The sequence below is a fragment of the Phoxinus phoxinus genome (assembly GCF_949152265.1).
Source record: "Phoxinus phoxinus genome assembly, chromosome: 2".
NCBI classification, from domain to species: domain Eukaryota; kingdom Metazoa; phylum Chordata; class Actinopteri; order Cypriniformes; family Leuciscidae; genus Phoxinus; species Phoxinus phoxinus.
In genome coordinates, this window is record NC_136877.1 from 36899203 (window position 1) to 36912841 (window position 13639).

General features: G+C 37.3%; 2 protein-coding genes across 7 annotated transcripts in view; one reads left to right on the forward strand and one right to left on the reverse strand.

The window, feature by feature from the left end:
* Nucleotides 1–4577, forward strand: part of nrn1lb (neuritin 1-like b) — a 70520-nt gene extending 65943 nt beyond the window's left edge. For 2 of the 3 annotated variants that reach the window (XM_079587955.1, XM_079587953.1), the window contains 2 exons: nucleotides 3787–3928; nucleotides 4031–4543. In XM_079587955.1, coding sequence (XP_079444081.1) covers nucleotides 3787–3928; nucleotides 4031–4325 — 437 coding nt within the window. In that variant the 3' untranslated portion in view covers nucleotides 4326–4543. Of the gene's footprint in view, nucleotides 1–3786; nucleotides 3929–4030 lie in introns of all 3 variants that reach the window. The other variant, XM_079587954.1, reaches the window with a different exon arrangement.
* Nucleotides 4578–4753: 176 nt separating this feature from the next.
* dnaaf1 (dynein axonemal assembly factor 1) lies at nucleotides 4754–8644 on the reverse strand (the record flags this gene model as incomplete). Of its 4 annotated transcripts, none has more annotated exons than XM_079587892.1 (11): nucleotides 8545–8644; nucleotides 8361–8463; nucleotides 7595–7694; nucleotides 7403–7494; nucleotides 7083–7304; nucleotides 6815–6981; nucleotides 6579–6700; nucleotides 6287–6453; nucleotides 5397–5869; nucleotides 5187–5243; nucleotides 4754–5005 (listed from the first exon to the last, which is right to left on the reverse strand). In XM_079587892.1, the coding sequence occupies exons 2-11, from the start codon at nucleotides 8455–8457 to the stop codon at nucleotides 4754–4756; spliced, it is 1749 nt and encodes a 582-aa protein (XP_079444018.1). In that variant the 5' UTR covers nucleotides 8458–8463; nucleotides 8545–8644. The 4 variants fall into 4 exon arrangements, with proteins under 4 accessions (XP_079444018.1, XP_079444016.1, XP_079444017.1 ...); XM_079587890.1 differs by having other exon boundaries at nucleotides 7595–7715; XM_079587891.1 differs by having other exon boundaries at nucleotides 8361–8585.
* Between the last annotated feature and the right edge of the window lie 4995 nt (nucleotides 8645–13639).

Genomic DNA, 13639 nt, shown 5'->3' on the forward strand with positions numbered 1-13639 from the left:
GGCCATTTTGAATTATGTGCTAAAATGCTGTATTTTATGAACGCATGAACGTATCGTTACGAAACTCAGTATGGGTCATCAGTACAACGCCCTAAAAGTACTCAAAAATTTATGAGACAGCGCCACCTTTTGGTCAAAAGTTATAATGAAATTTCCAAAAATGCTAATAACTTTTGAATAAATTTGCCTATAGTAATGACACTGATCTCAATAGATTCCTTGGGTTATGCTGAAAACATAGATACCAATTTTGCCATAGTCAATCAAAGTTCCTGTCCGCCATCTTTATTTACTTTTAAAACCTACTTTTTCGAACTCCTCCTAGACCGAACGTCCGATTTTCACCAAAATCGGATCGTGTCATCTCCAGACTGTGCCGAGTAAAAGTTATGGATTTCGTGTCGATAGACAAAACCGTTTTCGTATACCGCAGTGGCAAAGTTGAGGCATGATGCCAAAATGACTATTCAGGCTTTATATCTGCAATGCCTTGACATATTGACACCAAACTTTGTATGTGTCATTGTCACTTCACTCTGACCACATCACATCAGTTTCGTAATTGCGCCACCTATTGGTCGAAAGTGATAATCATATTTTTAGTTAATGTATGTGATTTTTCAACCATTTTGCCAAAATTCATCTTTAAATGTCTTTAATTGCTCCTAGCTGCAGTTGGTCTCACACTCCCAGCCACTTTGGCATGTCTTGTCGTCTTGCTTGCGCTTGGCCCCGGTGATTGCTGCTTGCAGCTATATTTATTCTTCTTCTTCTTCTTCCGCCATTGAAGTCTATGGCAGCCCTATGAACCGCTTGCGGGAAAGTTGATTTTATTTGACATTCTGATAGAGGACAGTCCCAACATTAAATACACCAATTTTGGTGTCTCCAACTCATTCCCTCTAGCGCCACCAGCTGTCCAAAGTTTCACTCATGTTTATGCCAATAACTTTTGAACCACAAGGGCTAGAAACAAAATTCTTTTTTCCTCTGATTCCTGAGCTCATGACGATTCGACTGCACCATATGACGTCATTTTCCGTCAAAATAGTTTTCCCGCCATTTTGAATTTTCCGAAAAACCTACTTTTTCGAACTCCTCCTAGGCCGTTGCTCCGAATTTCACGAAAAATTAACCAGATCATCGCCAGATCTTGACGACCAAAAGTTATGGAATTCAAGTTGAATCGAATTACCGTTCTCGAATACCGCGCAAATAAATTTTACGTAGCGCTTGCAAAAACAGACGTAAGGCTGTATCTCCACAACGCTTTATCGGATTTAGACCAAATTTGGTACATGTCATCACAAGCATGACCTGAGGCTACATGCTGCGTTTCGGCGCAGCGCCACCTACTGGTCCGGAGATATGAAGAATGTATGTTTTTGCTTATAACTTCTGAACGGTTTGTCCAAAAATCACAAAATTGGTCTCGTTAGATTCAGGGAGTCGTGTTGAGTTGACTGATATCCAATTTTCCCATATCGGTCATTTTGGCTGTCGGCCATTTTGAATTATGTGCTAAAATGCTGTATTTTATGAACGCATGAACGTATCGTTACGAAACTCAGTATGGGTCATCAGTACAACGGCCTAAAGGTACTCAAAAATTTATGAGACAGCGCCACCTTTTGGTCAAAAGTTATAATGAAATTTCCAAAAATGCTAATAACTTTTGAATAAATTTGCCTATAGTAATGACACTGATCTCAATAGATTCCTTGGGTTATGCTGAAAACATAGATACCAATTTTGCCATAGTCAGCCAAACTTCCTGTCCGCCATCTTTATTTTCTTTTAAAACCTACTTTTTCGAACTCCTCCTAGACCGAACGTCCGATTTTTACCAAAATCGGATCGTGTCATCTCCAGACCGTGCCAAGTAAAAGTTATGGATTTCGTGTCGATAGACAAAACCGTTTTCGTATACCGCAGTGGCAAAGTTGAGGCATGATGCCAAAATGACTATTCAGGCTTTATATCTGCAATGCCTTGACATATTGACACCAAACTTTGTATGTGTCATTGTCACTTCACTCTGACCACATCACATCAGTTTCGTAACTGCGCCACCTATTGGTCGAAAGTGATAATCATATTTTTAGTTATTGTATGTGATTTTTCAACCATTTTGCCAAAATTCATCTTTAAATGTCTTCAATTGCTCCTTGCTGCAGTTTGTCTCACACTTTCAGCCATGTAGGCATGTCTTGTCGTCTTGCTTGCGCTTGGCCCCGGTGATTGCTGCTTGCAGCTATATTTATTATTATTCTGCTTCTTCCGACTGGGCGTCTATGGCAACCCATAGAAGCGTATGCGGGAAAGTTGTTCCGGTTTGACATTCTGATAGAGGACATTCCCAACAGTAATTGCACCAATTTTGGTGTCTCTAACTCATTCCCTCTAGCGCCACCACCTGTCCAAAGTTTCACTTATATTATGCTAATAACTTTTAAACCGTAAGGCCTATCAACAAAATTCTTTTTTCCTCTGATTCCTGAGCTCACGACGATTCGACTGGACCCTATGACGTCATTTTCCGTCATAAAAATATGGCCGCCATTTTGAATTGTCCAAAAAACCTTCTTTTGCAAACTCGTCCTAGACGGTTTGTCCGATTTGCACCAAAATTGCACCAGATCATCTTCAGGCTGTGGGGACAAAAAGTTATGGAATTCAAGTTGATTCGTCAAACCGTTTTCGATAAACGCGCAAACAAATTTTACGTAGCGCTTGCGAAAACAGACATAAGGCTGTATCTCCGCATCGCTTAATCGTATTCAAACCAAACTTCCTACATGTCATCACAAGCATGACCTGAGGCTACATGCTGCGTTTCGGCGCAGCGCCACCTACTGGTCTGGAGATATGAAAAAAGGCTATTTTTGCTTATAACTTCTGAACGGTTTGTCCAAAAATCACAAAAGTGGTCTCGATAGATTCAGGGCGTCATGTTGAGTTGACTGATATCCAATTTTTCCATATCGGCCATTTTGGCTGTCGGCCATTTTGAATTATGTGCTAAAATGCTGTATTTTATGAACGCATGAACGTATCGTTACGAAACTCAGTATGGGTCATCAGTACAAAGCCCTAAAGGTACTCAAAAGATTATGAGACAGCGCCACCTTTTGGTCAAAAGTTATAATGAAATTTCCAAAAATGCTAATAACTTTTGAATAAATTTGCCTATAGTAATGACACTGATCTCAATAGATTCCTTGGGTCATGCTGAAAACATAGATACCAATTTTGCCATAGTCAGCCAAACTTCCTGTCCGCCATCTTTATTTTCTTTTAAAACCTACTTTTTCGAACTCCTCCTAGACCGAACGTCCGATTTTCACCAAAATCGGATCGTGTCATCTCCAGACTGTGCCGAGTAAAAGTTATGGATTTCGTGTCGATAGACAAAACCGTTTTCGTATACCGCAGTGGCAAAGTTGAGGCATGATGCCAAAATGACTATTCAGGCTTTATATCTGCAATGCCTTGACATATTGACACCAAACTTTGTATGTGTCATTGTCACTTCACTCTGACCACATCACATCAGTTTCGTAACTGCGCCACCTATTGGTCGAAAGTGATAATCATATTTTTAGTTATTGTATGTGATTTTTCAACCATTTTGCCAAAATTCATCTTCAAATGTCTTTAATTGCTCCTTGCTGCAGTGGGTCTCACACTCCCAGCCACTTTGGCATGTCTTGTCGTCTTGCTTGCGCTTGGCCCCGGTGATTGCTGCTTGCAGCTATATTTAGAATTTGTTTCTTTTTTTTTCAGGTCTCTGTTCCTCTGTGCTGAGCGCAACAGTAACGCCTTCATGTAGTGCTGTATACAGGGGCTTTGCGGACTGTCTGGTCACTCTGGGTGACAGTGTGAGCTCCATGAATGATAACCCACAGGACATCAACTCCATTTGCAAGTGAGACCCATGCACACGCAAAAACACCTCTGCTGAATACAACTACAATATGTTTTATCTTATTACATTACACTTTCTTTTTTTTTTTTACATCTGCTGCAGGTCATGGGATGCCTTCCAGGTGTGTGTGAGTGGTGTGTTGTCAGGTTGCCGTGGCGATGCAGCAGAAATTTGGGAATCTTTGAGGGCAGAGTCCCGGAAAACAGCATTTGCTGGGAACCTCTACGACATGTGTGCCAGTCGCACTCAAGCTGTGACTGCAACCACACCTCTGGTTCCCAGCACTGACCAAACCAATCAGGAAACCCTCAGAGGACTCGCCCGTTCTGTCAGCCACTCCGTCAGCGAAGAGCTGCTCCTGACATGTTTCTCTCTTCTCCTGCTGCTTCGGATGTAACCTATGCATTAACATACCTGAACTGATGCCAATGACAGCGCTACAGGCACATATCTGACTTCATGCAGAATATAATATGCAAGCTCTTTGGTGAGATATTCATGACTAATGATGTGTTCGCTTGTTTAAAAACTATGACAAAAATATAGGTCTGGTTCTTACAACTATTTTTTAGTTGTGTAAAAAAAGTTGTGTAAAAAAAAAAAGAGTGAAATATTAACAAAATACATTTATAATATCTGCAATAAAGGTAAAAGCAAAATGACTTAATATTTGATTTTTTATTATTTTAAATGAAATTATGAATGTGATTTTGTCATTTAAAGTTAAACACCTTTTATATATCAGGTAGACATCCAATTTAAATTCACATCCAAGGTTTGTTCCCTGAAGTTGGGAAACACATCCATTAGTTCAACCTTAAAGACTCAGTCCAGTTCCTCAATTAGAATCATCTTTCTAGTTTCTGCTGTCTTGGGGAAGTTATCCCCTGCCTCTAGTTGACTGACACAGTCAGGGCTCTGCTGCTTGACTGAGGTTCTTTTAGTGGAGACACTAAAAAGCAGCTGCGATTGGTCAGGGGCAACAGCGTCTAACTGAGGCCAGTGATACAAACTTGTAACAGCTTCTGATTCTGTTTCATCGTCAGAGATGACCTGAATCTTTGGACGGATGACACTCTGAAAAATGTAACATTTAAAAATGTAAATCTCCACAACTTTCCAATAAAATGTGATTCTTAATCACAACTCTTTAAATAGCATGCTAATTATATATGCTCTGTCATCCAGTGTTAATTTTAGTATCATTGACATCGAATATAGGTTTTTTGTTTTGTTTTTGTTTTTACCCTGTTCTTACCTGTGATGTTGCTTGGAGTATCAGGCTAGTGTCTTCATCTTCAAGGTCTGGAAGATCCTTGGGAGAAGCAGAAAATGTTGTTAGTAGTGAAACACGATAGAAAGTTTCTGTATAAATCAAATATACATTGCAAAGAAATTCTAAATCATGCGATTTCTTGTAAAAACAAATGTAAGTTATAATGATGTGAGCAATGGTGTAAGGACTCACATCAATTGTTAATGCTGGTCTCTCTGACAGGACGATAGTCTCTATTTCATCCTCAGAGATCAGTTCAGTGATGAGAGCACCAGGACCTGCGACTGAACCGCTGTGATGTGACTGTGAAGGTTCTGTGCCTTGGTATGGCGCTAGCATTTTCTGCCACTTCTCCTCTTTAGTCTTCAATCCCAAAGTTGCCGATTGACCAGTCTGTTCCTGGTCAAATGATGGATGGAGAATCTGTTCTAAACCTGTTTGCGGTCTCTCTGATTTTGACAGGTTGGAAATATTTAGATCAAGTGTTGTTTGGATAATCTCTTCCTCATCAGATGCAGACTGGCAAATGTGCTGTGTCTCTGATGCTGATGGATCAGTTTGTTCCTGTGCTGTTTTTGAATTGTCACTCTCTGCAGGTGCAATTTCTGGTGTTTCGTTTTGAGGGCTCTGATCCTCAATAACAGAAATGGGAGGCTCTATGAGTCCTGAGGGTAAACCGTAGGCTTTTAATGATGCTGTATGTCAGATAGAAGACGAGAAAATATGAGTGTGTTTACTGTATACAGTATCGTTCAAAAGTCTGGGGTTGGGTTAGTCTCCTATGCTCACTTATGATCATTTTTATAAAAATGTAAATATTTAAACACAAACACTGTAAAAAAGAGTGATGTTGTGAAATATTATTACAATTTAAAAACTTTAAAAAATGTTTTTGTTGTTGTGGAAACCGGATACTTTTTTTCAGGATTCTTTAATGGATCTTTTGTCACAATGTAAAAGTCTTTATTGTCATTTTTGAACAATTGAATGCATCTTTGCTGAATAAAAGTATTTAAAAAAAATATCTTACTGACCCCAAACTTTTTAACGCCAGTGTATAAGTGAACAGATTGTGTGTTTACCCTTCTCCAAATGCTCTCGACCCTCCCGTTGTTTCAGTGCGTTCTCTTTGATAGCAGTCATTGCATCCAAACTTTCCTGGATCTTCCTTCTTTCTCTCGTTTGCCACATTTCTCTTTCTTTTCGTTCACCTTCCAGACCACCAGCAGCCCATGCCTCTGCACATGCTCTGTGAATCAAAGCAAACTTCAATAATTATACAAAAGTTTCAACCGTAGCCTCTAAATAGTAACAAAGACTAGCTTTGTGGGGTCCCTTTAGGGTCACTTTAGCACAGAAAACACTGCTGCTAACCTGTCTTTTGGAAACACAGGCCGGTCATCTAGATAGGTCAGCTGCTTTAGATGCAAAATCAGAGTCTTCCTGTAGTTTGGGATTTTTTTGATGACCTCATTACCCAATAGATTTAACACCCGCTGACAAAAAACAACAAAAAAAAAAACAAGAATGAACTCCTATCAGTTCAGTCCACAGATAGAAGCAGGCATATCTGATCATGTTTATGACGGAAGAGATATACTGTTTTTTACCAAGTCAGGCATTCTCTCTAGAACACTGATGAGAGCTGGATCTCTGATGCGGTTGTGAGACAGATCAAGAACACTGATGGATGGACAGTGTGACAGCTCCTCCATGTCAGAAACATTCTCCAGGGTGTTATGGGAGATCTGCAGCGTGGACAGCTCACTCAAGCAGGCTGAAAAACCAAAGGTGAACTTTATGAGTGACTTTAAGGTATATTAAAGAAAAGAGAACAAACAATACATTTTGTTACCATGTTCACTTTTGTGTACTCACATATGTTCTCAATGGCCTTGATATAATTGTTTGAGACATTCAGTGTGCAAAGCTTGCTGAGTGGTTCCAGGTTTTCCAGAGTATGAATGAGGTTTTGATGGAGAAACAGACAGCGAAGCTCTGTCTGATTCTCCAGATTCTCAATCTTCCGAATGCCATTACATTCCAGCCATAGGCAGCGCAGGCCGGTATAGTCCTCCAAACCCTCAATACAAGAAAAACCTACAATGCAGAATTGAAAACTTTGTATATAAAGAGCTAAAAAACAAAAACAAAGATGCAACGTTGAAGTAGCCTCTTCTGCACAAGCAATTTCAAACCTTTAAAGTGAAGATAAAGAGTGTCATTCAGCCTTGGCGTCAGGTACAGTTTGTTTTTCTTGCATTGCTCCCTTAAAAACTCTTTAGTAATTCTTGAAAGATACAAGTAAAATCATTCAGTATTAGTTCTTCTCAGACAACAACCGATTTCGTTCTGAGCAAATATCATATAGGTCATTTGCACTTCATCACCTGGGACCTGAAGACATTGTTCTGCTCTCTGACGCTTTGGCCTCTATTGAATCACCATTAACCGTTGTCCCATCAGCAGCTCCACTCTGAGACTCTTGACCTTTGAAAGAAATGTGTATTCCTGTTTGATATTATCCAGAAAAGGATACAAAATAGGACATTACATATTTTAAAAGGTTTTTTTTAATTATTTTTTTGATCACTAAAAAGAGGCACTTAAACCTTCAGGAAATATTTAGCCTGTTCAACATTTTAAGGAATGTGAAATAATGTAGGGTAATACTTTATTTGACTGTGTCCTTGTGTTGCATATGTTACATGTACTTACCATAGTAATAACAGTAAATTATGCATAATTACATGTAACTAACCCACAACCAAATCCTAATCCAACCATAACCCTATGTAACTTAACGTTAGTTGCTTAATATTACTCAGTAGCCTACTTAAATATTTAATTACATTGTAACAAAGACACCTTAAAAAAAGTGTGACCTAATGTAACGTTAGTTAACGTTAACAGGTTTGAGTATAAAATGATGGAAAGGGTTAAATATTAGATTTTTGATGAGACACAATGTAACTTGTTAGCTACGTTAATGTTAACTAAAAAAAGCAGCTGGGATATAACGTGGAGAGAACAGGATTTAACGATAATATTGCAGCACTAACGTTATATTCCAAAATGATTTACGGTTGATATTTTTTGCTGTTCTTGATAAGTCTGTTATTTGATGATGGTTGTTGAATGTCGACATTAACTTACCTGGAGCGAAAGACACAACACCTTCACTCGTGTCTTTTTCTTCAGATTCAACCCGTGTTTCTTCCTCCGCGTTCAGCGTTGTTGATAGTTTAGTCATTTTTGTCTGCATTTCGCAATGATAAACAATATAAACCAAAATTAAAGAAAAGAAATGAAGGTACCCACCGACCAACTGTGAACTTACGTTAGTATGCTGAAACAGCTCGTAAAGTTTGCCTGGTTTCCATAGAGACCGGCCGCGACACCCACTTTGTTTGCTCGTGCAAGAGGCAGTTGAATCTTCCGTTGGCAGGTGGCACTGACAGCAAGCAAGCAGGCACTCAGCTACTGAATCGTGAAGAAACCGTCCGTGATCTACTACCTCTGCTGGTACTTTAAATGTTTAAGTATTCTACCAAAACCAGAGCAGAGAGAGGAAATTATTCAGGGGTGTCATGGCGTTGCTCAAAGTCTATCAAAGGATGTTTTATTTTATTTTATTTTTTTATCGCAGTAGGTCAGTGCAGAACATATTAGAAAAAGATTACAAATTCAAAGATAACACTTACCAAATATAATTTAGGCCTATTTCTCGTTTAAAAAAAGACAGATGCTAACAATTAGTATGTAAGACACAGATTTAATCGGCTTTTAATGAAGACAAATTGAGTGGAATATAAATGTTCACTTATTGTTTTTATAACACAATGGGTAGTAGGTTAAGGATACAATTCATACAGAGAAATCTATATAATAGAAGATTATTTTTGTATATAGATGATAGATGCCAGTGCAGAATCTATTTAGGCCTATAGCTAATTATAGTCCCAATCACATTTGTTTCAACAAAACTGATTAATGAAACTCACTCAGAGTATGGTATTTTCTCTGTGTGTTTGGACAATGTTTTGTACTTCTCTCCTAGAATTGAAGGATTCTTCTATCCGTGTCTGATTCTCACATAGCTTTTTCACAGCACAAACATCTAAGCATGCTATTAGCATCTTTCCTTATGAAAACATACAGCAAAGAGTCAGCAAGAGGATTTAAGTAGATTAGGATCCCTGACACTGTGAATAAATTATCATAAAGACCATGCTCAAAGGATAGTGACAAAATTATGTTTTGAACAATGGCTGGCAGAAACAACACAGTGTAATTGAAAAGTACAAGAGCCAGAATCCTCAAAATCCTCTTCTGTTCATCAGGGGTGACTGCGACTGAATGAGAGAGAGCCCTCCACGAACCCACAAAGGAAAACACAACCAGTGGATAAGGCAGCAAAAAAAATAATACATTTAGAAGAAATGCAAATTCCACATGGCCTTTAAGTGCAAGAATCACATCAATCACCATATATGCACAAGATATTGCCCAAACTATCAAGCATATCAGAACTGAATTTTTACAAGTATGATGAAGTCTGTACCAAACAGGGTATTTGATCATTATGTATCTTTCCATAGAGATACAGACCATGAAGCCAATATTAGCTATTATGCTCATAGAATAAATGTAGAAGATAAGTACAATTATAACATTGAATGAACAAAAGTTCATGATAGGTCTGACACAAATCTGTATGACATCAGAGATGAAGAGGTTTATGACAAAAATGGGAACAGTATGGTTAGGTCTGGTCAGACAGCACAATCCATAGAGTGCCAGAGATGTGACAAGAAACTCAATGGAGAAAATAATCCAGATTACCACAGCTTCAACTGTGGACACACAAAACAATTTTTCCAGAAACGCCCACCTAAAATCATCAATTTCCCATGGAAATTGGCTTATTTCCATTTGGAAAGTACTATTGGTTGATGTTCCAGTAGAAACCATTTTCTGTGTCTTGGATGGGCTCTGAATGTTCAAACTATTAATAAAAAAAGTGATTTTTGAATTTGATCTGAAAAAAATAATAATACAATTTTGTGAAATTAACACCAGTCCACAAATGAATGCCATCAAAGTCCACCTTTACAAATATCATTGTCAGCTGTAGTTTTACATGTTTCATCATTCAGTTCTTTATGTCAGAAAGAGACAATAATGATATAAATGTAGTCAATAAATGTGCACATTTCAACAGGAAGTTTTGTTACATGAATATCAATTTCAAGAGATTTTACTGATAATGAAAACGTGTGAAACAGATTAATAGAGCTTCATTCCTAAACAACACAAAAAGGCTTCAGCAGCATTATAAAAGTGCACAAAGAGATATATGCATTAATCGTTGAATCTTCTCATGCATGGAATATGAAAGTTCACTGTACACGGCTAATTAAACCTGCCATTTAAATTGATAGAGGACAAGAAACATGTCCAAACATACCTTGGTTTTCTATGTTGCTTATTTCACTTTGTCCTTTCAGCTTTTGTGAAAGTGACACTCCTATTGAGCTGAAATACAGAATTTTGCTACATTCTCATTATATAATCAGATCTCATTCATTCATTTATTCAGTCTTGACAATACATAAAATATTTAAATTCCCAAAGGCTAGTCTGTTAATATACTTTTTCCAACACATAGTAAAATCATTGCCTAATACAATTAGATGTGAACACATTTTAATACACAATTAATTCAAAATAAGATTAATATTCTAACAAATATTTCGCAAGACAATAAACAATGAGCTAAGAAAAAGGGTTTACCTATAGCTGCTGCTGGTTGGTTATGGTGGAAAGTAACTGATGAAGAAACAACATAGAGAGGGAGGAGCTCTGCATTTTTATCATATGATCATGCAATCCGATTAATACTTGACTAGCATTTCCTGAAATCACTTAAGATCAGAGGGATTGACAGAGATGTTGTTGCATTTCAAATGTGAGTAATGATGAGGACTCAGTAAAGTGGTTAAAATGCAATAAATAGCTTCCTGTGCTGTCTTATACTGTTCAATGACTCAAATGAAACTTAATACACATTTTGTTAATTGCCATTTGTGGTCTAATAGTAAAATGCAGGGCTTTCATTTCAATTGTACTTGCTGGTTTGATTCCTACAAAAAACACAGTAACTTAACATGGCAGTTTCTGAATTGGAGATTAGAAGGGCTACACTTGATTTTCATTTAGCTTACAACACAAACATCTAAGCATGCTATTAGCATCCTTCCTTATGAAAACATAGAGCAAAGAGTCAGCGAGTGGATTCAAATACAACATGATTCCTGACACTGAACGAAAACAATCATAATAACCACTTATTCCGCTCTTGAAGGATATTGCGAAAATTCCATTTTGAACAATGGTTGGCAGAAACAACACAGTGTAATTGAAAAGTACAAGAGCCAGAATCCTCAAAATCCTCTTCTGTTCATCAGGGGTGACTGCGACTGAATGAGAGAGAGCCCTCCTCGAACCCACAAAGGAAAACACAACCAGTGGATAAGGCAGCAAAAAAAGAAATACATTTAGAAGAAATGCAAATTCCACATGGCCTTTAAGTGCAATAATCAAATCAATCACCATATATGCACAAGATATTGCCCAAACTATCAAGCATATCAGAACTGAATTTTTACAAGTATGATGAAGTCTGTACCAAACAGGGTACTTGATCATTATGTATCTTTCCATAGAGATACAGACCATGAAGCCAATATTAACTTTTACGCTCATGACATAAACATAAAATATAAAAAAGACTAGAACATTCATTGTACAAAAATGCACAACAGGCTTGACACAAATCTGTATGATATCACAAACAAAAAGGTTTATGACAAATATAGGAACCGTATTGTCCGACCTAAGCAGACAGCACAATCCGTAGAGTGCCAGAGACATGACAAGAAACTCAATGGAGAAAATAATCCATATAGCCACCATTTCAGATGAAGACACACAGAAAACCTTCTTCACAGATGTCCAATTGAGGTCCCCCAGTAACCAATTTAAATGGTTTACTTCTAACTGGAGTGTCATGTTGGTTGAGGTTTCAGGGTAGGCCATGTTCTGTAAATGTTCAAACTGAAATGAAAACAAATCTGTTTTCCATTCAAACTCATCTAATTTGCTTTATTCATTTAAGTTGTATGCTGCATTGTAAGCTCATGTAACATATTACATACATTGGCAAAATCTATAAGACACAATTTTAGCAAATTACAAAAACACACTTTCACGTATGTGAATCACTTGCCAATTAAATATCTAAATTTTATTATTTTTAAGCATACCTTAATTGTATGTTGTGGTGTAGAGTGCTCTCCGACGGTTTTTGGGAAAGTGACACTCCTTTTGTGCTGAAACACATGACTAGAATTTGCTACATTGCTATAGGCTACTAGAAACATTCACTAATAGGCAGTATAGAAAATAATTGACAATGTTTTCCTCAATAATCAATCTCAAACATGGGTTAACACTAACCCTAAATTTAATAAACGTAACTATAATGCTGCTTTAGAAATTAAACCCAGAAATATCTGTAAAACTATAATAATATCATAAAGGTTAGGTAATATTTCAAACAACATTAACAATAATATTTCAAACAACAACTCTGCATTTATGAATCCTCAGAAAATAAACCCTTTCAAACACGAATTGTTCATGAATGAGCTTGAAGGAAAGAAGAAAGGAAAGTTTTACCTGACACATAGGCTGTTGGCTGATTTTGGTTAGCAGTAACTGATGAAGAAACGATATTACAGAGAAAGGGAGGAGTTCTTAATGCTTAATAGCATCCATCCTCCATGGGTTCTGCATTTTAGTTAATAAAGAGTTGGCTAATGTGATTATGAAAACTCTGGAATACAAAAATGAATAATGGTGAGTGGCTGGTAAAATGGTTAACTTGGCTGTGTAGTATTTCAGGACATAAATTGCTCGCTGTGCTTGGTACTTTTCTGTAACAGTTTAAAAAAAAAAAATAACTGCCTACATCTTGATTAAAGAGAACATAATCATCATCATCATCATCAAAAGGATCATTATGACATCTGATTTTAGAAAACTTTGTTTTATTGAAAAAAGAAAAACCCTGCAAAATATTTTACCACAAATTATACAGAACACACATCATTTAGCAATTAAAACTCATGCAAAGGGTTCCTACTCATGGCAACATGCTCAGAGGTCAATCTGAACTGCCGAAGAACTGGCAAAGCCTCCAAAACAGCATGTTTATCACTCTTCTCGTTCACAGGTCTTTTACAAATACAGAGTACTGCAATTTAAGTTTAGTATAACAACTCTTTTCCACACATGTACAGACTTCATCTTTAGTATTTCCTTATGGTTTACGATTTCCTTGTGTCTTACACTGTCATTTCGCATGTCAG